This window comes from Podarcis cretensis (genome assembly GCF_951804945.1).
Source record: "Podarcis cretensis genome assembly, chromosome: 11".
Taxonomy (NCBI): Eukaryota; Metazoa; Chordata; class Lepidosauria; order Squamata; family Lacertidae; genus Podarcis; species Podarcis cretensis.
In genome coordinates, this window is record NC_137180.1 from 13717427 (window position 1) to 13742192 (window position 24766).

General features: G+C 43.2%; 1 protein-coding gene and 1 long non-coding RNA gene across 3 annotated transcripts in view; one reads left to right on the forward strand and one right to left on the reverse strand.

The window, feature by feature from the left end:
• Positions 1-164: 164 nt before the first annotated feature.
• On the forward strand, positions 165-4782 carry LOC307226949. The gene is made up of 2 exons (XR_013843731.1): positions 165-265; positions 4438-4782. It is a non-coding gene; the product is annotated as an uncharacterized lncRNA (long non-coding RNA).
• A 1-nt stretch (position 4783) lies between these two features.
• Positions 4784-24766, reverse strand: part of ROR2 (receptor tyrosine kinase like orphan receptor 2) — a 171806-nt gene continuing 151823 nt past the window's right edge. For both annotated transcript variants that reach the window (XM_079995415.1, XM_079995416.1), the window contains exons 6-9: positions 17480-17794; positions 13363-13608; positions 9453-9655; positions 4784-7805 (exon numbers count right to left, since the gene is read on the reverse strand). In XM_079995415.1, coding sequence (XP_079851541.1) covers positions 6366-7805; positions 9453-9655; positions 13363-13608; positions 17480-17794 — 2204 coding nt within the window. In that variant the 3' untranslated portion in view covers positions 4784-6365. The remainder of the gene's footprint in view (positions 7806-9452; positions 9656-13362; positions 13609-17479; positions 17795-24766) is intronic.

Genomic DNA, 24766 nt, shown 5'->3' on the forward strand with positions numbered 1-24766 from the left:
TTATTTATTTATTACATTTCTGTACCCCCAAGGAGGTGTGCACCTAGTTCTCTCTCATTTCTCATTTTATGTCCTCAACAACCCTGCCTGGAACTAAGGGGAGTTAAGAGAGCCCAGCCTTGGGAGAGCACCACGTTGGCTACTGCAATGAGCTTCCGATGAGGCTCCATGGGGAGGCAGGAGCATTTTTGTCTGAAATGGGCCTCCTTGGAGAAATCACTTCCAATATTCGGGATGAGAAGCCCGATTGAAGAGAGCAGTCAAGGTGTGTCTCTTCCCCCTAACATCTGTGCAGGGTGAAGTGTGTGAAAGAGGGGAGGGGAAAGAGAGGGAGAAGGAGAAAACACTCCCTAAGCCCCCATATATAGGGCAAAGAGGAGCTTATTTCTTCCTGGCTTTATTTCTCTCACAAAGGCTGTGACAAAACCAAACTCTCACAGATAATAAGGATGATCCCTTCTTCCCTACTGAACTCTGGCTGGGAGCTCCCAAGTAGTAGTAGTAGTAGTAGTAATTATAATAATCATTATTTCTTATTTATACCCCGCCCATCTGACTGGGTTTCCCCAGCAACTCTGGGCAGCTCCCAACAGAATATTAAAAGCACGATGAAACATCAAACGTTAAAAACTTCCCTAAACAGGGCTGCCTTCAGATGTCTTCTAAAAGTCAGATAGTTGTTGATTTCCTTGACATCCGATGGGAGGGTAGGTGCCACTACTGAGAAGGCCCTCTGCCTGGTTCCCTGTAACCTCACTTCTCACTGTGAGGGAACCACCAGAAGACCCTCGGAGCTGGACCTCATCGTCCGGGCTGAACAATGGGGGTGGAGATGCTCCTTCAGGTATACTGGGTTGAGGCCATTTAGGGCTTTAAAGGTCAGCACCAACACTTTGATTTGTGCTTGGAAATGTACTGGTACCCAAGGTCTTTCAGGACCAGTGTTATATGGTCTTGCCGGTCACTCCTAGTGACCAGTCCAGCTGCCACATTTTGGATTAATTGTTGTGTCCGGGTCACCTTCAAATGATGTACAGGTGATACATGACTCAAAATAAACTAGCTAAGATCTATAAAAATCTAGTGGCGCCAGCCCTGTGGAACGTCCTCCCATCAGATGTCAAGGAAATAAACAACTATCTGACTTTTAGAAGACATCTGAAGGCAGCCCTGTTTAGGGGTTTTTTAATATTTGATGTTTTATCGTGTTTTTAATATTCTGTTGGGAGCCACCCAGAGTGGCTGGGGAAACCCAGCCAGATGGGTGGGGCAGAATTATTATTATTATTATTATTATTATTATTATTATTAGCCAAGATGGTAAGCTTTGGAATTGCCAGATGGGAGAGGATTGGAATGGAATCTGAGGCTGCCTGTAGCTATTGGAACTGATGGTTGTCACAGGTACCTGGAAGCCCCAGATGCTGTGGACGCTTCTTCATAAGTCCAAGAAATAATATTTTGTTCATGTGGTTACTCCATAAAAAAGATAATTGTGAACCACTGCAGTTCTTCAGAATATCACCTTCACTTGCTGTCTCTCACTCTTCCATGCAGGGTGTGTAAAATAAAATAAAATACTTAAAAGTCTCCCACTGGCAACTAGGGTTAATAGAGCTCTGTCCTCCATTAGGACAGTTTTTGGGAGGTTAATAATCCAAAGTTATGGCAATGCCTTTCTGTTACTACCCAATTCTGTTGCTACAGTTGAGCGGCAGACTGTTGTCATACTACATCTGTTTAATTCTGAGGGTAATTTGAAAGATAATTCAACAGTACTAAGTGCCTCAAGCCTTCTGAGAATTAAATCACTTTAAATGAACATAATTGTAAGATATTCTTATTCAACAGTGAACCGCATGTGGCAGCTGAAAAGTGGAGTGCAAAAATTAATGCATCAAACACAATTTTCAGTGTTTCACTTCAAACAGAAAATTCATTTCAGAAGTCATTAAAATTAAGAAAATATTAGCTGAGCATGTATTTCCAACTCAATCCCCATCGTTGTATTAGAAGGATAATATTTCTGCAACAGAATGAAGCTTCTAGTTAGGTTTTTAAAGTCCTTAATGAACTTACCATATGCATCTCCATCAAGCTGCCGGTTCAAGAGCGTCCCTTCCTTTTTAAAACTATTGATGATTGATGTTTCCACACATCAGCAGCTACTTTTAAATTCTGGCTGTGAACTGGTGGTTTAACTTTATGCCCTAATCCTGTACCATTTTTAGGACTTTCTTCTCCTTCACTGTGGTGTTTGGAGGAATGAAACAGCCAAACAGTGAAATTGTCATGGATGGAGAGAGATCTGGCAACTTGAAGTGAACTCAGAGGAAAAAAGCTATCAAATCTCTGGTGCTTTACTAGGGAAAAGAAATGAAGAAGCATAAATGGAAGAGTTTCTAAAAGATAAGGATGGAAAACCATGGCAAACACAACAGGAAATGGGAACTGAAGATAAAGAGCTGGGTGCAAATTAATAGCTATATAACAAGAACTATGGAATAAATATCTCAATATATTTGAATAATATCTCAATATATGATCACAGCGGAGAGATTCCTATATGGACAAAGACAGAAATATTTATTATTGTTTAATATGGAGACATGGTTGTTGAAGTTACCGGAGGCAAAGGTGATACGTTCAATTAGAGAACAAACATTGCTGGCCTGTATTAATTATAATAATTAGAGAACTCCTTTTGGACTTTTTGTGTGAAAAGGAAATTGAACAAATCTGTATTGGGGGCAATGAAGAAGTGAATTAAAATTGACAACACCTTGTTTTTTGACTCAAAATCCATCCGTAAAAATTCCTGTGCAAATAAATATATATAAAATGAAGAAGTTGTTTATGGATTCAGTAGCTAACTTAGGACATCAGACAGGAACAAGACGCAATTATCAGAAGTGTACAAAATTGCTAGAGATGGAATTTTGACCAATGGGCTTGTTATACAGAGATGCCACCAATGGCTGGGGATCTAAAATTTGTAAGATCGGCAATGTTCCTATGCGCCTATTTTTTTCTTCCAGATTTGGAATCTAGCACATATATGGAAAGCATGTCTTCAGTCAAATTATTCCTCCTGGTTAGATATGTGTCTGAGATTAGTTGAACAAAAAATAAGGTTGGCAGTCTATTGGCCTCCTGAAGGTTGGTGGCCAAAAATACTGCTGGAGTCAACGATGATGCAACGGGTAAGGAGTTCTCTGGTAAGAATTAGGTAACCTACTATGTTAGGCAAGAGTGGCTCCCATTATCCCAACAGTGTAGTTAAGAGTTCAGCAATAAGTACCGATGTCCTATAAGTCAAAAATTCAGACATTAGTGACCAAAGAAGTGGGCACTAAAGCACCTTCAAAACATTTTCAGAAAACATCTCAGTGCGTATGGGATTTATTCACACTAGTGGCCAAAATTGTGGAAACCTTTTGGGGAAAGTGTATTTCCGAGGTTTGATGGCTCATAACACAATGACAAACCTAGACAGCATCTTAAAAAGCAGAGAAATCACCTTGCCAACAAAGGTCCGTATAGTTAAAGCTATGGTTTTCCCAGTAGTGATGTATGGAAGTGAAAACTGGACCATAAAGAAGGCTGATTGCCAAAGGATTAATGCTTTTGAATTCTGGTGCTGGAGGAGACTCTTGAAGGTCCCATGGACTGCAAGAAGATCAAACCTATCCATTCTGAAGGAAATCAACCCTGAGTGCTCACTGGAAGGACAGATCGTGAAGCTGAGGCTCCAGTGTACTTTGGCCACCTCATGAGAAGAGAAGACTTCCTGGAAGAGACCCTGATGTTGGGAAAGATGGAGGGCACAAAGAGAAGGGGATGACAGAGGACAAAATGGCTGGACAGTGTTCTCGAAGCTACCAGTATGAGTTTGACCAAACTGCGGGAGGCAGTGGAAGACAGGAGTGCCTGGCGTGCTCTGGTCCATGGGGTCATGAAGAGTCGGACACGATTAAACGACTAAACAACAACAACACATAATTGGCTCTCTAAACATTCATGCTCAATGGCTACATTCAAATGAAGAAAAGCTACTGCATATCAACCTAAGAAAGTTGTGCTTCCTTTTTCTGGTTATTTGGCTATAACTTTTGATAGAATACAGGTAATTGGACACACTTTGTTGCATTACATTCTTCATTAAGTTATCTTTCCACTGACATGTAATTTTATGTTATTACTCCAAAAAAGGTGGTGTTATGAGCAATCAAACCTCAGAAATACACTTTCCCCAAAAGGTTTCCACAATTTTGGCCACTAGTGTATTTATTGCATTGTAAAGCTACTGAGATGTCCTCAGGTTGTGTCCTGTTAGTATGCTGTATGGATGGAAGGCTCTTTGACCCAGTGGATTCTTCCATCAACAGAACAGGGATCTTCAACAATTCCCCTCCTTTCTTGTCATCCCTAACCCAGATATGTTCCAGAGGTTTGAAGGATCCTTCGGAACAGCATGGAATGTGGCACAAGATCGCTGAAGATCGCCTTAGTCCCCATTCCTTTGGTGGAAGGCTCCACCAAATGAGATAATTTTCAGTCGACAGAGGGGCACCGCTTGGATGCAAAACATTCATTTAAAATGAACGAATGAATGAATGAATTGGTCTCCCATATTGGACTCTGGGCATACAATTCTCTTTGTGCCGCCATGGCAATGCTCATGAATAAGAAAATGGGTGCATAGGAAGAGAAAGTTCTTAAATTGAGCTGCATTACAGTATCGAAGGTCATCAACACATTTAATAAACTAAATAAACTTCACTTTTATTTGTATGATTTATTGATATTCTCCAACTCGCATTTATATTAACAAGCAAGAGAGCTTCTCATTGTTTACCTACCAGTGCATAGCAAATTTCAAGAGATAAACTGGAAACCAGTTAAGCAGTTCCTGTCACTAAGACAGGCTGCAGACTGCAATGTGTGCTTCACGTAACCCAAATGTACTTCGCAAAGGCACAGTTTATTATGGTAAAACACGGCAGAATGGAAATGAGAATTTCCACATTTACAGTGTATTTTTTTTTCTTTTTTCTTTTTACAACATCTTACAAATTAATCAAATATTTTGTTAGATAGTCCATGTGATGGATTTACAGCCTAGAACTACAATGTATATGTAGCTACATTATAATACAATTCAGGGAATATTTATATTACAGAATGTATGAAATGTATGGCTATGAAATGTTTGGACCAGTATTTATCAACATATCAAAGCATACAAATCCCAATCCCAATAAAATATTACAAAGCATAATGTAAACGGTTTAAGTTATATAGGCATTCTTTTCAAAGATCCAAATGCTGCAATAAAAAACCCATATAAAATGTAACAAAACATAAATTACATTTCAAAGTCTGTACATGATTCATCTCACAAAAAAGCATCAAACATGTATCCACACATTCTATACAATATTGCTTATTTTGGTCTTTAAAGATCTACAATCTCTAAAAAGGTTCTTTTTAAAAAGAAAAACAAAGGAGGGCATGTGTTTTTCTAGCACCTTTTTAATTAAATTCAAAATGAGTTTAAAATTCTTATTGATCAACACGATCAATAATATGTGCTAATGTATTTCTGAGCCCTTTATCAAGATTTGACCACAACAGGCAAAAGAGGTTGGCTTATTCAGTTAGTGCAAAGCCTACCAGATCACTTACTCTAGTTAGAAAAATATATTTGCTGCTAAAACGTATGTTATACTTCCATTCCTTTATAATGGAAATCAATTCACTTCTTCAGTCACTAAGATATACCAGTCATTCTGCTTTCTTACCTGAACTTCAGCTATATTTCAAATTTCAGCTATATTTCTTACCTGAACTTCAGCTATATTTCAAATCAATTCTATCAAAAAGACAAAGATTCTGTTTGTAGGATGTCCCTTATACGTTAAGCACTTTTCCACATGCAGAACAACCCTGTGTGTTATTGTTGACCAACTCTCTCTCTCTCTCTTTTTTGGTTACTGATTTTACCAGAATTATTTTAAAAAAAATACAATCAGAGTTCAAGATATACATGATGTGCAATGCATTTCCACTTTCTGTTGCACAGCAACAGTATATTATAAAAGCAGCCTCCCTGCAAAAACTGCAATCAACCCTAGATTCAGAAACAGCAATTCCCAATCTTCATATTTGCATACATCTGCCGGAAAGAAAAATCCTTTAAACATGATATGTCATTATTGTTGCATCTCAGGTGGTTTTGGATTATAGTGTGTGTAAAAGTCCAGAGGGGGAGGGGAACACATTGATTATGCAAGTCAAAAGGACAACAGTCTCCAGTGGACTGAAGACGTGCCCCATTTTGTCTTTGTAGTAAGGCAACACCTCTAGGCTTCTGTCTGGAATTCTGCCTCGTCCATCTGAAGAGTGTCATTATCACCCAATAATTCTGTCTCGGGCACTGAGCCCTCTTCCTCCTCCTCTTCCTGGACCAGACTCTGAGCAACATCTTCTGCGGCGTGAGCATCATCTGCACCTTCAGACAGCAGAGCAGCCCTGTCCGCCACCGAGGCATTGGAGGGAGCGGTTGTTACGTATCCCGTGCTTGTGGAACCACTGCCACTGTGATGGGAGCCTGGTTTTGGAATCATCTGAGGAGCCATCTGCTGAGGAGCCATGTGCATAGGGATCTGCACGGGATAAAAATTGGGCAAATAAGCTCCGTAGGCTGGCATCGGTTGGTAACCATTGACGGGAATGTAGAGTTGAGGTGGTGGAACCATCGGCCGTATCTGTCCTTTCATTGGGATGAACTGTGGCTGAGGGAAAGCTTGTGCTTTCTGTTTCGGTCCAACGTACCTAGTGTTGCTGACATTGCTAACAGGGCTTGTGCTGAGGGAACTGGTTTGCGTGGTGTTGCTCGCCCCGGACGTTTGTGCCGAGCTGTTGTAATTCGACAAGTTCCCCCAGGTTCTCAGCCTGTTGTGGATGTCTTTGAATCTTGGCCTTCGGTTGGGAAATTCGTTCCAACATTCCAACATCAGCGAGTACATCCACGCAGGGCAGTCGTCGGGACACGGCAAAAACTGCCTGTTTCTTATCATCTCGATGACATCTTGGTTGGAATAGCCACAGTAAGGCTGCAAGCCGTAGCTGAAGATCTCCCACAATACCACTCCGTAGGACCAGATGTCAGAATCAATGGAAAACTTGCCATACATGATTGCCTCGGGGGACATCCACCGTATAGGCAGTGGAGCATTCCCCATGAGTTTGTAGTAGTCAGCAGAATAGACTTCCCTGAAAAGGCCCAAGTCGGATATTCTCACACTGAGTTTGTCAAACACCAACACATTTCTAGTGGCTAAATCTTTGTGGACGACGTGATGGCTTGACAGGTATTCCATCCCTGCCGCTATCTGAGTCACAATGTGGAAAAAATCTGCTGGCTCCAATGTGGACTTCACGGTCTTATCATCATCAGTGCTGCCGACGTCAGAATGAGGGGATCTCATAACCAAAAACTCATGCAGGTCGCTATGGGAACAGTAGCTAAAGATCATACTGATGGGCTGCTCTTTTGTCACTATTCCCAGTAAGCAAACGATATTTGGGTGCTGTAACCTTGACCTCATCATCGCTTCATGTTTAAATTCTTCCCGGAGGGCTAAGTCGGCTTTATCCTTGAGGGTTTTGATGGCAACTGTCTGCGTCTGCTCGCCTGGCGTTGCACCAAACAGGTGACCCTTATAAACTTTCCCAAACTTCTCCTCGCCAAGCTCCTCCATGAACCTCACCGTGGAGAGACTGATCTCTTTCAGCTTAGTCTGAAAATAAAACATACCCAAAATCATTCTCTTAATGGTTTCATTCTAAATCAAAGGAAAATGTTTATTTTTGAATAAACATCCACAAACTGGTTTGAATAAACATTCACAAACTTTTTATTGATAATAAGCAGCTAAATAGTTTCAGGATCTATACAACTGTGTAACATGCAGAAAACAGCATTTTTAGAGAAATCAAAGACTGGAACTGAGGGAAGTCAGGGGGTGGGGGTGGGTGGGGGGAGGGAGGAAAAATGGGGGGGGAATAAGGATGATATGTTTCTGGATAATATGTTTTGTTTTAATTTTGAATAAAAAAGTTATTTTAAAAAAATCAAAGGAAAACGTTGCAAATTATTAGGTGGTTCTCACAAGAAGAAAGCTATGGATCAAAGTGTGCATCCAGCTTACGTTTATACTCAGAGGGATCTCATTTGTTTTACAAACGCACACAGGACAAAATATTTCATGTCTGAGTATTTCAATAGTCTTAAAGCAGCAAGTAAAAGAAACTGCCATGTGTTCATCAACAGGATCATCCCAGTGGCTTATGATTTTCCTCATGTTCTAGAAAACGATGTTACTTTTTAACACAATGGCCTTTTTGCTAACCCTAAAAGTCACAGGAACTGGCATCATTTCCACCTCAATATCTCATAATTGAAGATTTTCAATTCAATGGGCATGTGAATGGCTTGTGGAAACAGGCTTGAGTCCAATGATGGTTGTGTGCTATCTGAAAATTACCGTGCACAGGGTGGGGAACTTGAATTTCACTAATCCCACTCCCAACTTCATCTAGCCCACTATGTCCCCAAGAAAGCTGCTCCTGATTTTTGAGGGAGCCTCTCAAACAGTGGAGGATAAAAGCTGGGGAACCTGCAGCCCTCTAGATCAGGCTTCCTCAACCTCGGCCCTCCAGATGTTTTTGGCCTACAACTCCCATGATTCCTAGCTAGCAGGACCAGTGGTCAGGGATGATGGGAACTGTAGTCTCAAAACATCTGGAGGGCCGAGGTTGATGAAGCCAGCTCTAAGGTAAAGGTAAAGGGACCCCTGACCATTAGGTCCAGTCGTGGCCGACTCTGAGGTTGCAGCACTCATCTCGCTTTATTGGCCGAGGGAGCCGGCATACAGCTTCCGGGTCATGTGGCCAGCATGACTAAGCCACTTCTGGCAAACAAGAGCAGCACACGGAAACGCTGTTTACCTTCCCGCCGGAGCGGTCCCTATTTATCTACTTGCACTTTGACGTGCTTTCGAACTGCTAGGTTGGCAGGAGCAGGGACCGAGCAACAGGAGCTCACCCGTCGCGGGGATTCGAACTGCCGACCTTCTGATCAGCAAGTCCTAGGCTCTGTGGTTTAACCCACAGTGCCACCCACTTCCCTTTCAAGTCATACATAGAGCCTGCTTTAGATATTGTCAAACTACAACTCCCATCATCACTGAAAATTGGCCATGCTGGGACTGTTGTACCTCCTTAAGGACCCATCTCTGGTCTAAGATATGGCATTGAGAGCTGCAGATGGTAGGGGAGGATTGGCAAAAATTGAGTTTCTTGCCTTGTGCAAGGAGATGCTTCCTGTCACTGTAAACCTACTACTGGATAAAACCTGGTGTCTTTTTTTCTTGTTTAAATGGTACCTGTTTGTGCTGATTAATGAGAGGCATTTCCATATCCTGGCTAGGAGATGCCATCAGCTGACGACGCTGAGGAGTAGTAGCAGATGTCTTCTGCTTGTTCCTGCACATACACACCAAGAAGAAAAGGCAGGCAATAACCAGAGGAATTGCTATGCTGGGTACCAGGATGTAGAGGATCCCCATCTTGCTGTTGTCACGTGGACCTGTTTGAAAAAAAATCACATTTTCAGGAGGAGTCTTAAACATTCACACGTAATGGAAATAAGTGCATGCACACAACCAGCACCAAGAGACTAAACTTCAGCACATGCACCCGCACACGGAAACCCAATGGTAAACCCAATAATAATATTGCATTAATTGCCAACAGATTTCAAATTCCTAAGAATAAGGGGCGAATACGGTCCAAGAGAAGTTGATATGCAAAATAAATACAAGCTCCATGGATCCAACCAGCACTCACTGGTCATGCATAGATAACACTCTATAACTGAACTTTCTGAATACACAAATACACAAATGCTTTACAGTCACACCTTGGAAGTCGAACGGAATCCGTTCCAGAAGCCTGTTCGACTTCCAAAATGTTTGGAAACCAAAGCACAGCTTCTGATTGGCTGCAGCATATTCCTACAGCCAATTGGAAGCCGCGGAAGCCCCGTTGGACATTCAGGTTCCAAAGAAAGTTCGCAAACCGGAACACTCACTTCCGGGTTTGTGGCGTTCGGGAGCCAAAACGTTCGAGTACCAAGGCGTTCGGGATCCAAGGTACGACTGCATTTCTGTTTGAAAGGATGCAATCCTATGGCACTTACCTGGGGATAGGTCCAACTGAATGCATTGGGGTTTCCTTCCAAGGAAACACACCAAGATTGTGCCGCATTGTCAAGGTGTGGCCCAACAGCCACTCATATGGGCCACTACTAATAAGGCACACCAGCCTTGCTATAAGCCTGCAAACTTTTTTACTAGTACATTTGGGTTAGCCAACCTTTTCCCATTAGCCCACTGCATTTCTATATTGGGCATGGAGAAGGGGGCTTTCTTCCCTGATGGCCTGCTTTGTCCCTTAGAGACAGCCCCCTCACTTGCCTATGGCCCCAGGTGAGTGCTTAAATAAAAAAGGTAAAAGGTAAAGGACCCCTGGACAGTTAAGTCCAGTCAAAGGCGACTATGGGGCTGCGACGCTCATCTCACTTTCAGGCCAAGGGAGCTGGTGTTTGTCCACAGACAGCTTTCCGGGTCGTGTGGCCAGCAGGACTAAACCGCTTCTGGTGCAACGGGACACTGTGACGGAAACCAGATCGCACAGAAAAGCCGTTTACCTTCCCGCCACAGGGGTACCTATTTATCTACTTGCACTGGTGTGCTTTTGAGCTGCTAGGTTGGCAGGAGTACAATGGGAGCTCACTCCATTGCGGGGATTCGAACTGCAGACCTTCTGATCAGCAAGCCCAAGAGGCTCAGTGGTATAAGACTCTGATGCACATAGAATTCATGCTCTCAGGAGAGTTGCTTCATTCATTTGAGCAGGAAATGCAGCAGCTTCACATGCACATCAGCATATCCAGAGAGATATCACATTGGAATGAATAAGGCAGAATTCAGAGTATCCCCAGCAAATATTCATAGATAAAATAAACAAATGTTTCAACTAGCAATTATATATTTGCACAGTTAAATTTTATATGGCCTTTGCCCTCCTATGTAACTTTCCAGTTGGATCACTTACTGACTAATTTCTGACTAAATTATAATAAAAGTAATTCAAGGTCTGAAATAAGAAGTGCTCTTTAGGAAAAATCTATAAAACCAACAGGACCTTGACTAATATATCTGTTCAACAGAGTCATGCAACAGAGTCTAGTTTTAATATTTATAGCCTACTTATATGTAAGAACCATAAAAGCAGTTCACAGGAAAATGCAACAGGACAAAAATGCAAAGTTAAAAACAACAAATCAGTAACAATAAAATGGAAGCAATTAATATATTAATACAAGATTAATAAACCAGGGAGAACATGATCCCATTGGGATATTTGCTTTGTTTTAACTATTTATTTTGTGCTTTTATGCTGTATTTTTATCTTGTGAACTGCCCTGAGATCTTTGGATAAAGGGCGATATATAAATTTAATAAATAATAATAATTTCCCAGCTGTCATCTGGGGAAGTAGTACCACCCAGGAAAGCCTCTTGCATCCTTTTGCTGAGTGTGAAGCTCTGTCCTTTAGGACCATTTAGTGTGACACAAGAATGAATTACTGGCACATGTACAAAGCATTCATTTGCATGTTGAAATTTTAGGCTATGCTCCCAAACTCTCAGATATGAAATTTGGCACACTACAGAGAACATTTTCTGAAGAGAGTTTATAATGCAAACCATCAATCACAACCCAGTTCACACATTATGTTAAACCATAGTTTAATGCTACAAAAATGGGTCTTCTTTCTTCCATGCCCTCTCTCCTCCCACTGTTACTTGCTGAGGAGAGGGGAGTGGGACAATCTGCTTCTTAGTTTTGACTGGCCATTGTTTCTTATTATATCTGCACTGCAACTCTGGTCAGTCATAAACCACAGTTTGAGCCTGGTTTTTCAATAAACCGTTGTTTAAACTAAATACAAATTGCCCTTGTCAGATGTAACAATAAACTGCAATTAGTTTAAAAATGGACATGGGTGCTCTCAATCCATTCCTTGCAGCTGTGATTGAGGAGCGAGGAGGGCACAAGCCCAAGGAGCACTGAAGTTGATTCCTGTAAAAAAGCTAAAGGTAAAGGACCCCTGGATGGTTAAGACCAGTCAAAGGTGACTATGGGGTTGTGGCGCTCATCTTGCTTTCAGGCTGAGGGAGCTGGTGTTTGTCCACAGACAGCTTTCCGGGTAATGTGGCCAGCATGACTAATCCACTTCTGGCACAATGGAACACTGTGATGGAAACCAGAGTGCATGGAAATGCCGTTTGCCATTTGTCGAACCTATTTACTGTATTTTTCGCTCTATAAGACACACTTTTTCCCTCCTAAAAAGTAAGGGGAAATGTGTGTGAATCTTATGGAGCGAATGCAGGCTGCGCAGCTATCCCAGAAGCCAAAATAGCAAGAGGGATCGCTGCGCAGCGCTCCCTGTTGCTGTTCTAACTTCTGGCTTAGCCCCTTTGTCCCTTCCCCCACCTCCCAGAAAAGCCCCCCAAGAGCTGCGCTCCCTTTAAAGAGCTGCACGGAGCATGTGTGCGGCTCTTGGGGGCTTCTCCCTCCTCGGGGAAAAGCCTGCAAGCGCCGCACACACGCTCCACGCGGATCGTGAAAGGGAGCGCTGAGCTGAGCCTGGGATGCATACAGGCTCTGCTCAGCGCTCCCTTTAAAGAATATTTTTTCCCTTGCATTCCCCCTCTAAAAACTAGGTGCATCTTATGGTCAGGTGCGTCTTATGGAGCAAAAAATACGGTATCTACCTGCACTGGCGTGCTTTCGAACTGCTAGGTTGGCAGAAGCTGGGACAGAGCAACGGGAGCTCACCCCACTGCGGGGATTCAAACTGCCAACCTTCTGATTGGCAAGTCCAAGAGGCTCTGTGGTTTTGACCACAATGCCACCCACACCCTGTACATTATAAGTACAATCTACATAATCTTGACCAAGGACTCCTGGCAAACGTTCACCCAGTAATAGGTAAGATCATTAGATAAACTGCAAACCTGAAAGATTAGTCTTGCTTTCCTCAAACCCAAGAACAGCAGCAGTACAGGCCATAAATTACATGCACTTAAATCCCCCTGGCTTCAATGTTGACAAACAAACAATGCATTAATACGAAATGGTGCAACGAAAAGGCCTTTGATTTGCTTTACAACTATTTTTTTCTACAAACACTCTAGAAGCAGGGAAGAAAAATAATACATACTACAAGAAGGTACTTCACACAGTTCCATGCGTACGTTTTTGTTTTGCGTAAAACACCAGGGACCTTCCATCTGGCTTCCAGGATTGCGACAGTATGCGTGTCCCCCTCCAAGCTCTGGAAACTCTGTGCTTGACAAGTGATGGGGATGAGGATGCTGAGAGTCCCAATACTGGCAATGGTGGCCTGACTTTGTGACACTGATGGTGCCTCTATAATCTGCTCCAGAGCCATTGTAACACTGGTGATCTGCAAGAAGTAGTTTGGCAGATGATTAACACAAAGCAATCCTCTCCTTACAAAACAGTTTCCCATGTCTAGTAAATCTGTTGTTTTGCCGACCTCTATGTCAGGAAACGCAGGGGACGCAGGTGGCGCTGTGGGTTAAAGCCTCAGCGCCTAGGGCTTGCCGATCGAAAGGTCGGCGGTTCGAATCCCTGCGGCGGGGTGCGCTCCCGCTGCTCGGTCCCAGCGCCTGCCAACCTAGCAGTTCGAAAGCACCTCCGGGTGCAAGTAGATAAATAGGGACCGCTTACCAGCGGGAAGGTAAACGGCGTTTCCGTGTGCAGCTCTGGCTCTGGCTCTGGCCAGAGCAGCGATGTCACGCTGGCCACGTGACCCGGAAGTGTCTCCGGACAGCGCTGGCCCCTGGCCTCTTAAGTGAGATGGGCGCACAACCCCAGAGTCTGTCAAGACTGGCCCGTACGGGCAGGGGTACCTTTACCTTTACCTTACTTTATGTCAGGAAAAGGCAAATTCCCACTGTGGTGCAGTGCAGAAATGTATGCATCATCACTTCTTAGCAAACTCATCTGCTTCAACATGACTTAAGTCTCTTTTTTATAGAACAGCTTCACCTAAGATTAACTAACTGATCCAAAAGTGAAAGATGAGTGAAAAGGCTTACTCTTGCAATAACAAAAAAGAATAACCCAATATGTATGACTTTCCCATCAGCTAGACTATGCTATATGAATAAATTAATATATGAAACGTGGACCACTTATAAACGCCATCTCCAACTCCTCGAAAGATTCCATCAGTGGTGTCTCCAGAAAATTTATACATCACTTGGGAGACAGGCGAACCAATGCCAGTGTACTGGAAGAAGCAAAGATCGCCAGTGCCAAAGCAACGATTTTCAACATCAACTTCATTGGACTGGTTATATTGTGTGGATGCCTGATTATTATCTTCCAAAGCTACTACTCTATTCTGAACTTAAAAATGGAAAGTGTATTGCTGGTGGTCAACAAAAGAGGTTTAAAGACTCTCAAGGCAAATCTTTAAAAATGTAGTATAAACATCAACAACTGGGAAACACTGGCCTGTGAATGCTCCAATTGGAGAACGGCCTTTACCAAAGGTGTCATGGGCTTTGACGATCGTCAAACTCAGGACGAAAGGGAGAAAAGTGCTAAGAGGAAGGCACGTTGGGCAAACCCTCACCCTGATCAACTTCTGCCCTGAAACCTATGTCCCCACTGTAGAAGGCATAGCTGTCAATGTTTCCCTTTTTTTAAGGGGAATTCCCTTATTCCGAATAGGATTCCTCACAAGAAAAGGGAAAAGTTGACAGCTATGGCAGAAGAATGTGTGGATCCAGAATTGGCCTCCGTAGTCACTTACGGAGTGAGTTTAAACTGTGTTTATGGAAGACAATCTTACTCGGCTATGAGTGATCACCAAAGAAGAAAAAGATGAATAAAGCAGCAATTCAGAAACCAAATAGGTCACGGCATGAAGGCCAACAAACCAATATCTGAACCACATAACTCCCACCAAAATTTGTATCCCATTTTTAAACTGCTGTTCCCCACCCCCTGCTTAGCCTCCTCTACTCTTTAAAAATTCTTTTCCTTGTTCTTTCCCTGCAACTTTCTAATCCTCAGCCCTGTTCTTTATTTTTATCCTGTATCTGGTTTTGCTTCACTTCCATAAACACAACTGTACCAGTTTCATAATATTTATGTATCCCATTAAAAATTGCTCCAGTTGCACAAGGTGATCTGTACTGGCCTGCTGCCTCAGGCGTGTCATTTTGTGGGTAGAGAAATTCCCTTTCCAGAGATGTCAATGCTTCCCTTTTCCAGCAGACTTATTCCGCTGTGGATTCTTAACACCTCAAGCACTTCACAACAGCACAAAGGTTGTGCCATAGCACTGTGTATACATTGCATCTTACTGGAAACAATGAAGCTGGAAAAGGTTAGTATGCAGGAGGGCAGCCTTTTCTAACAGGGAGGTCTGGCAGTATCTCAGGTGCCTGGGGCAGCATCTACATTCCTCTGGCAACAACCCTTTACATCATACAGAGAGAAGCTGGAGAAGAATGATTTGACATCTGCTGTTCCTCTTTCTCACCAACGGACTTCACTCCCCTTCCAAGTATGCCCCAAGCAGCCGAGAAAGAGAGAACATGAAATTCAGCACATTGCTTTTGCTTTGCAGAGGAATGCACATTTAAAGCATTACAATGGAATGAAACAACCCTTGCTAATTTTGCAAGAGAGTTTTAGGATTTCTCTTGCAAAAACACTGCACTGAAATGCAGTTCTTCTCTTGTATTCCTCTATTATTTTACAGTCGGTCCTTTCAGATCAGAACAGAAAGACAGGATGCCAAATCTAGGTATTTTTTTCATCAGGGGAAACTTCACCATCCATCTTGCCTCCTTTGCCCAATCCAATGCATTGCTTTTTGGATACCTAACTGCTTGCTCTCAAAGCCTAAGCAAAGCTTACTTGCTAATTTAGACCTGAAAAGCAAAAGAGGAGCAGCCAACATTATCCTACCACCAGTAGCTGAAAGATCTTTAAAATGTAAAAATAGGAAAACTGTCCCATTAGAGCAAGTATGTCTGCCTGCACAATGGGATTTCCTTTCCCACCCTTCTCTGCCCTCACCAATCTTTTCCAGGCATTTGAGAATTCCCAGAACAAAATGGCGGATGGGGTGGGGATGGGAATCCAAGAGGGAAAGGAAAGCTCTTCTTGCAGAAGTCCTTGCAGTAACGGGACAACATAATTAGATGCAACCCATGCTTTGTAGCACAGTAGTAAAATGTACTTGGCCCGGAAGTCTAAACAATGTCATGTATCTTGTGACACATTAAAGGTAGAGGGAGGGAGGGCCCAAGGGCCACATAGCCTACTTTCACACAAGCTTCAGCCTAGTTTCAAGCCTCTTGCCAGCTTTTCTCTCTCTTTTTTGCCTCCATTTTTTCTATAATTTTTATTAAATTTCCTGTTTTACATTTTAGAATATTCATTTAAACAACCTTAAAATACCAGTGACTTCCCTTCTTCTCTTTCCATTGCTTTGAGTATCTCAAGGTCATGCCGAGCCAGGAGAGAAAAATTCCTGCGCTCAGCAATCAGCTCTCTATCTCTCTCTCGTTTTTAACCTCGTGTGTCTGAAGTCTTTTTCGGAAGTTTTGTAACAAGCCTTTGCCTTATAGTAAAAGTTTTTCTTTTGGACCTTTGACTCTGCATGCTCTTTCTATTTATTTACTGCAAGACGCTGTCCATCAGGATCATCTAGTCCAACCCCCCTGCAGTGCAGGAATATGCAGCTTTTCCTTACGGGGATCAAACCTGCAACCTTGGCATCATCAGCACCATATTCTAACCAACTGAGTTTCCCAGGCTCTAATGGGTAATTTAATATGTTAATTAACTTCTTCGTCCTTTTTAAACACAATGCTTAAATGTATAAACCCAATTATTTGATTTTGAGAGATAAAGGTAAAGGGACCCCTGACCATTAGGTCCAGTCATGGCCGACTTTGGGGTTGAGGCGCTCATCTTGCTTTATTGGCCGAGGGAGCCGGCATACAGGTCATGTGGCCAGCATGACTAAGCCGCTTCTGGCAAACCAGAGCAGCACCATTTACCTTCCTGCCGGAGCGGTACCTATTTATCTACTTGCACTTTGACATGCTTTCAAACGGCTAGGTTGGCAGGAGCAGGGACCAAAGAACAAGAGCTCACCCCGTCGCAGGGATTCGAACCACCAACCTTCTGATCAGCAAGTCCTAGGCTCTGTGGTTTAACCCACAGCGCCACCCTGTTGATTTTGATACATTTGCACAAAAGAAAAAGCAAGAAAGACAACTTACACCTGTTGAGCCGATCTACAGGTATTCCAATCCTTATGCAGTTGGCAGCCTCCAGGGTTTCTGGCAGTGGCAGGTCTTCACATTTTGGTGGCTGGAGTTGCATCAGAATGAGTGGATTAGATCTAGCAATGTTGTATTCCTGCCTACAGAGGTCATTCTCCAGAACTTCACACTCATCCCGACAGAGCTCCCTTGGTTTAGGTGTCCGAGCGCGCTCGTCGCAGAGAGGAAACACAAAGTGGCAGAAAGATGGGATGGCAAACTGAGAGCACTGATCTGATAAATGGGTGGATGTGCCAATCATGGTAAATGCAGCTGGAAAGAAAGGCAAGGCAAACATTAAGACTTAGTTCAGGCAAAATATGAGACACAACACATTATGATTGATCTCCCACAACTGAAACAACTTCAAAGCAGGCTACCAAATTAAAAGCATTAATAGAAGAACTGAGAACATACTATGCTAGATACATAGGCATCTCATGTGTATAACCAAAGCTGATATTTTGACAACGTCACATTCACAGAGTACAAGAGGACTCATCTGCACTGCAAATTCCAGACTGATTTCTCTCTCAGATGCAGAATTTTCAAAAAATTCATAATCACGAATATTCCCAGAGTTCTTTGGTGCGAGAGGTGGTGGTCAAAGCAGTATAATCTGGTTCATGTCATTACACAGTCCTTTGCAACGGCTGAGTAAGTCTGATCGCACCTATATTGTGGTGTATATAATATGATCACCCTGAATTTCACAATGGTAGCCGCTTGAAAAAGCACCCACCAACAGACCACCCACCTCTTTGGCAATTTTTCCTTTTCCCTATGTTTGGAAACCTCGGTTTTTCAGTGTCTTGGAAGCTGAATGTTTTGGAACCCAAATGCCGAAAACCCAGAAGTAATTGCTTCTGTTTTCGAATGTGCCTCAGAAGTCGAATAATAATAATAATAATAATAATAATAATAATAATAATAATAATAATTTATTATTTGTACCCCGCCCATCTGGCTGGGCTTCCCCAGCCACTCTGGGCGGCTTCTAACAGAGATGAAAAATACACTAAAATGTCACATATTAAAAACTTCCCCGAACAGGGCTGCCTTCAGATGTTTTCTGAATGTCAGGTAGTTGTCCATCGCCTTGACATCCGATGGGAGGGCATTCCACAGGGCGGGCGCCACCACCGAGAAGGCCCTCTGCCTGGTTCCCTGCAACTTGGCCTCTCGCAGTGAGGGAACCGCCAGAAGGCCCTCGGTGCTGGACCTCAGTGTCCGGGCAGACCGATGGGGGAGGAGACGCTCCTTCAGATATACTGGACCGAGGCCATTTAGGGCTTTAAAGGTCAGCACCAACACTCTGAATTGTGCTCGGAAACGTACTGAGAGCCAATGTAGGTCTTTCAAGACCGGTGTTATATGGTCTCGGCGGCCGCTCCCAGTCACCAGTCTAGCTGCCGCATTCTGGATTAGTTGTAGTTTCCGGGTCACCTTCAAAGGTAGCCCCATGTAGAGCTTCCACGGCGTGTTTTTCCATTTTCTCAATGGAAATTGCCGACAGTGCCTCGGTTGTCAAACGTTTTGGAAGTTGAACAGTCTTCCAGAACAGATTACATTCAACAACTGAGGTTCCACTGTATCTGGTCAGCCATCTCTGCATTTTGAGGCATCTTCGTATCGTCTCCTTTTGCAGCCCCCCCTTTTCAACGGCAGGACAACCTGTCATGACCCATTGACGATTGACCATCTGATGAGGCTCTCGATGGATCAGGATTGTGAAAGGAAAGCTTCACATTATCCTACTGGTTCCAAGCAGAGATGCTCAAACCTGTCTGGAAGTCGCACCCTGTATTCTGCCATCAAATCCCAGATGTGCTGGGGTTAGCGGTACTCACTGAGTGATGAGATAAAACCCACAATGAGCATGATCAAAGACATGTTGTTCCACAGTATAGCCTCACATGTTTCACTGCTGAGCCCTGGCACAGGAAGCGAGTCCCATGACTAAGCCCTAGTGAGGTCTGCCTCAACTCATGCTTTGTTTTGTTTTTAAATCACTATGCTGGATCAATGTATAACATACATTTTTCCACTCCTGAAGCTGAAACACGCACAGCACAATTTGGAAGGAAAAAAACACTAGATGGAAATGTAATAATACATTTTTGGCTGATACACAAGCTAAGGAGAAAATAATATTGCAAAGTTCAGTTGCATTGTTCGTCATAGGTTGTATGTCAGGCATAGGCAAACTCCGGCCCTCCAGATGTTTTGGAACTACAATCTCCATCATCCCTAGCTAACAGGACCAGTGGTCAGGGATGATCTTTGATATTTAAAAGTTAGGGAAATAAAAGACGTATCACAGGTGTGATACATGAAACAAGTCCCACCTACATATAAGTAGATTTCCACTTTCCCAATTGATCTATAGCTTTCAGCTCATGACAAATCTGTATGTCCTGCCAATGCAAATTGTGACAAGCAAGGAAATGGCAGAATAATGAAATTCCTTAGTGCCCCAAGAAATTGCCACCTTCCCTTCCTAATGCATAGGCTGTTCCTTCCCATTGGCACAGTTCACACTACATGTTCATCATAACATGTTCCTTTGTTTGGCCTTTTATTCAAAAGCTGTGCTCACACCATAACCATAAAGCACATTTGAAGCATATTCCGTCCCTCAAAGAATTATGGGCACTGGAGTTTGTTAATGGTTGCTGGGAATGGTCACTCTGTGGGGGGGGGGGAAACTACAGTGCTCAGAATTCTTTGAGGGAAAGTGTGTGTTCTTAAGTTACAGAGTGTACATTGCCTAGGACTAGAAATGCTTGTTTCAAATACACTGTCGATTTTAAACTGGTTATCAGATCTTACACAAAAGCACATACAAGCATGTGTGTATACTTACTGAACACACACACAGAGGTGTTCACACACTATTACAAACACATCTCTGCATGTGAAGGCTGCTCCCTGGCAGGCAGCTATGCTGCGGAGCAGGAAAAAGTCTTCTGCCCCACTCTCGAAATGGAACAAAATGGAAACTAACTCTCCCTTAAAAAGGTAAAGGGCCCCTGACCATTAGATCCAGCTGTGACCGACTCTGGGGTTGCGGTGCTCATCTCGCTTTATTGGCCGAGGGAGCCAGTGTACAGCTTCCGGGTCATGACTAAGCCGCTTCTGGCGAACCAGGGCAGCGCACGGAAACATCGTTTACCTTCCCGCTGGAGCGGTACCTATTTATCTACTTGCACTTTGATGTGCTTTTGAACTGCTAGGTTGGTAGGAGCAGGGACCGAGCAACGGGAGCTCACCCCATCGCAGGGATTCAAACTGCCAACCTTCTGATCGGCAAGTCCTAGGCTCTGTGGTTTAACCCACAGCGCCATCTGCGTCCCAACTCTCCCCTGGGTACTTTCATAAAATCATAGAATCTTAGAGTTGGAAGGAACGCCAACAAGAGTCATCTAATGCAACCCCCTGCAATGCAGAAATATCAGCTACAGCATCCATGACAGATGGCCATCCAACCTCTGCTTAAACCCCCCCAAGGAAGGAGAGTCCACCACCTCTTGTTGGAGTCTGTTCCATTGCAGAACAGCTCTTACTGTCAGAATGTTTTTCCAGATGTTTAGTTGGAATCTCCTTTCTTGCAACTTGAAGCTCTTGGTTCGAGTCCTACCCTCCAGAGCAGGCGAAAACAAGCTTGCTCCCTCCTCCACATGTCAGCCCTTAAGATATTTGAAGATGGCTATCATATCTCCTCTTTTCCAGGCTGAACATACCCAGTTTCTTCAAGCACTCCTTGTAAGGCTTAGCTTCCAGACCCTCAGTCATCTTGGTTGCCCTCCTCTGCACACGTTCCAGCTTGTCAACATCCTTCTTAAATTACGGTGCCCAGAATTGGACACAGTATTCCAAGTGTAGTCTGACTAAGGCAGAATAGAGTGGTACTATTACAGTGGTACCTCTGGTTACGTTTTTCCGGGTTACAAACAGTTTCAACCAGGAAGTGAGTGTTCCGAGCTCTTGGAGGCCTCGCCACTGGCCGGAGCCAAGCCCGGACATCCGCGGGGCCTGTGGAGGCTCTGCAACTGGGCTCCAGCCACGAGACCTCTCAGAGGCCTTCACAACTGCCTGGAGCCAGGCCCTGACATCCTCAGGATGCCCAGGAGGTTGCATCCCGGCCCCAAAGTTAGGTAAGGAACACTTACCTAATGAAGACCAAGAAAACAAAGGTGAGCCTGGGCTGAAAAGCCCTTTACCAACCCTTGCCCCACCCCCAGCCGTAGCAAGATGGGTGGCACCTAGCCAGGTAAGCCCACCTACCCTGTGGGAGGGCAGGGAGTGGAATATTTGGGATTCTGCAAGGGATTTTGGGATTTGTTCATGTGTTGTCTGCCCTGTGCCTTTGTCTCTGCTTTGCTCCTTCGTTTGGGGGACTTCTGGGGGACTCTGCCTTCTGCCATTGTTTTGGGGATCATGTGGGGTTTGGGGTTCAGCTACTGGTTGACTGTGTGACTGCAGAAATGGATAAAAGCCCCCCATTCAAACAATCATCAGTGCATGTAAAAAAAAAAGTTACTTTTTTCATCTACAATACTGTCTTATTTATTTTATAGTACAGCACATTGATTATTGCCTTCATTTTATGGATCAATGATCTCGTTAGACAGTAAAATTCGTGTTAAAATTGCTGTTTTAGGAGGTGTTTTCCATTGTCTGGAACGGATCAATCCACTTTTCCATTACTTTCAATGGGAAAGTGCGCTTCAGGTTAAGAACAGACTTCCGGAACCAATTAAGTACTTAACCTGAGGTGCCACTGTACACCCCTTGATCTCTAGACACTAGACTTCTATTGATGCAGCAGCAACCTCTCTCTCTCTCTCTCTCTCTCTCTCTCTTGTAATTGATGGGCTTATAGTGAGTCTGTTTGGTCTACCTAGCAGCTCTCTCGTTAATCATCCTATTGTCTTATCCACATAGTGTTCCTACACTCTTAGAATAACCTTTGAACTCAGTGGCAAAGATAGTACTGATTAATTTTCCTGGTTGGGCAGAGATTTTTTCAAGAAGCTGAGTAACTGAACAGAGCAATTCCCAAGACGGCCAAACCGGAGTATCACACGGAGCTTATAGTCAGAATTTTGGGCTAGGCCCTTTACAGCAGTCAGGACCAGGTTAAGTGAAAAGTGTGAGTCTACCAGAAGAAACCTGATATTTGCTAATGACTTTGGTAAGCTGCACTAAAGATTATAATGAATTACCAAACAACTTCAAACAATGGCAAAGCATCCTTGAACAAGCCGGCCTTTAAAAAGAATGCAGATAAGAAGAAGGCCAAGATAAGTAAAGATTGTGGGCACACTACAAAAGGAATACTTGGAAGGGAACATAAAATAGTTGAGGAATTTTCATATTTGGGATAACTGCTGCCAGAGAATTTCCCTCTTTAGCAACCCTGGATCAAATTTGCTTGCTTGCTTGCTTCTATTCCTTTGCCGCTTTTTATTCAAATAAATCCCAAAGTGGCTTACATAAAAATAACATAATGGAACATCGCGAATACAGCATAAATTGTAAGAAATCATCAGTAAAACAATCCCAAATACTGTAAAACAATTTCCATCTATGTAACACTATTAACAAAACAACTAAAAAATAAGCTTAACATCACAGTTACACCAAAAATCATATTATAGGACTCACAAAGTACGACAGCATTCATATCTATAAAACAATATTAATGACATTAACAAAATAGCAACAAAACAAACAAACACAAATGGTTCACATCAGGAATCAACAGAAGGAAACTCAGTCAATAAAAGCATTGAGACTTAACTGCCTACATGTGGGAGGTCTCGAGTCATACCTGAACACACCTATTTCACCATGTGATCACATATGCAAATGTGAGTTTACAATGCAGTCAGCAAGCAATTTCTGAAAGTGCAACCACAATTTGGTCACCTGCTACAATCGCGTATCCGTATACTGCTCGTCAGTTTACATTTTACAGTTCTCTACGCCTCCAGGACTGAGGACAAGTTTACTAAAAAAAAAAAACCTAAAGCTGGTTAAAGTGAAAAGGTTTGTACACTTGCCCCATGATAATCTATAGAAGTTGCCAGCTGCTAAGTAAGAACCGCAGTACCTCAAGGACTGCCTCTTTCCATATGAACCTACCCAGTCCCTGAGATCATCTTCTGAGGGCCTCCTTCATGTGCCTCCTCCGCGAAAGGTCTGGAGAGCGGCAACACAAAAATGGGGCCTTCTCTGCAGTGGCTCCCCATCTGTGGAATGCTCTCCCCAGGGAAGTTCACCTGGTGCCTTCATTACACACCTTTAGGCACTAGGCAAAAACGTTCCTCTTTATCCAGGCCTTTGGCTGATCCGATTTACATCCTATGCCCTTTTAACATGTGTTTTTCAGGAAGGGGGGCTATTGAGTTGTTGTTTTGATTTTTATTATGTATTTTGTGGTTTTATATTTTGATTTTATTCTGTGAGCCACCCTAAGGCCCCCAGGTATAGGGTGGTATAATAATAATAATAATAATAATAATAATAATAATAGTAATAATATTTTGTGCAGTGGAAATGGAAGATGTCTAGAGAGCTAAACAGATGGGGCATATGAATGAGAAACGTTACAGAGATAATCCCATGCAGTTATTTCTATAATCTTCTGGACAGTGCAGTCATAGCCGTGTCAGCTGTACAAGGAAAAGCACCAGAGAATGAACCAGCTGTGGTGGGTACAATGGGAGGTTGGTCTTCAACAGGCTCCAGTGTCTTGGGTAGAGAGAGGCTGGATGCTTGAAAGGAGCATATCACAACTGAGACTCAGAGCTCTCCTTGTAGAAAAATGCACATGCTATTCTTTGGCCAGGAATAACTCCGTGTACCATGTTACAAGTCAGAAAATTAGATCCAGTGGTTCAGAAGGTTCACGGTTCAATACAAACTAGTTCTCTCATGTTTTGTATCTCCTGTAAGAGGTGCCCTGATATGGAATCTCCTTGCTCACTACTGGCTGATGTCTGAACTTGTTTGCAAAACATCTGGATCTGTATATGCATTGGGCAGATTAAGCAAGATAACATCCACGCTTTGTATATTTTTGCCATCAATTGCCTAGCTCCCGTGGAAATTGGGTGCATGAAGATGGCGTTTTAGCAATATATGGCAATGCACACAAGTCCTTTCCAGTACTGCAAAGCAGCTTATTCCAATACTGACTTCCCTAAACACTGATAATAGATTTGCCCATGGCTCCTT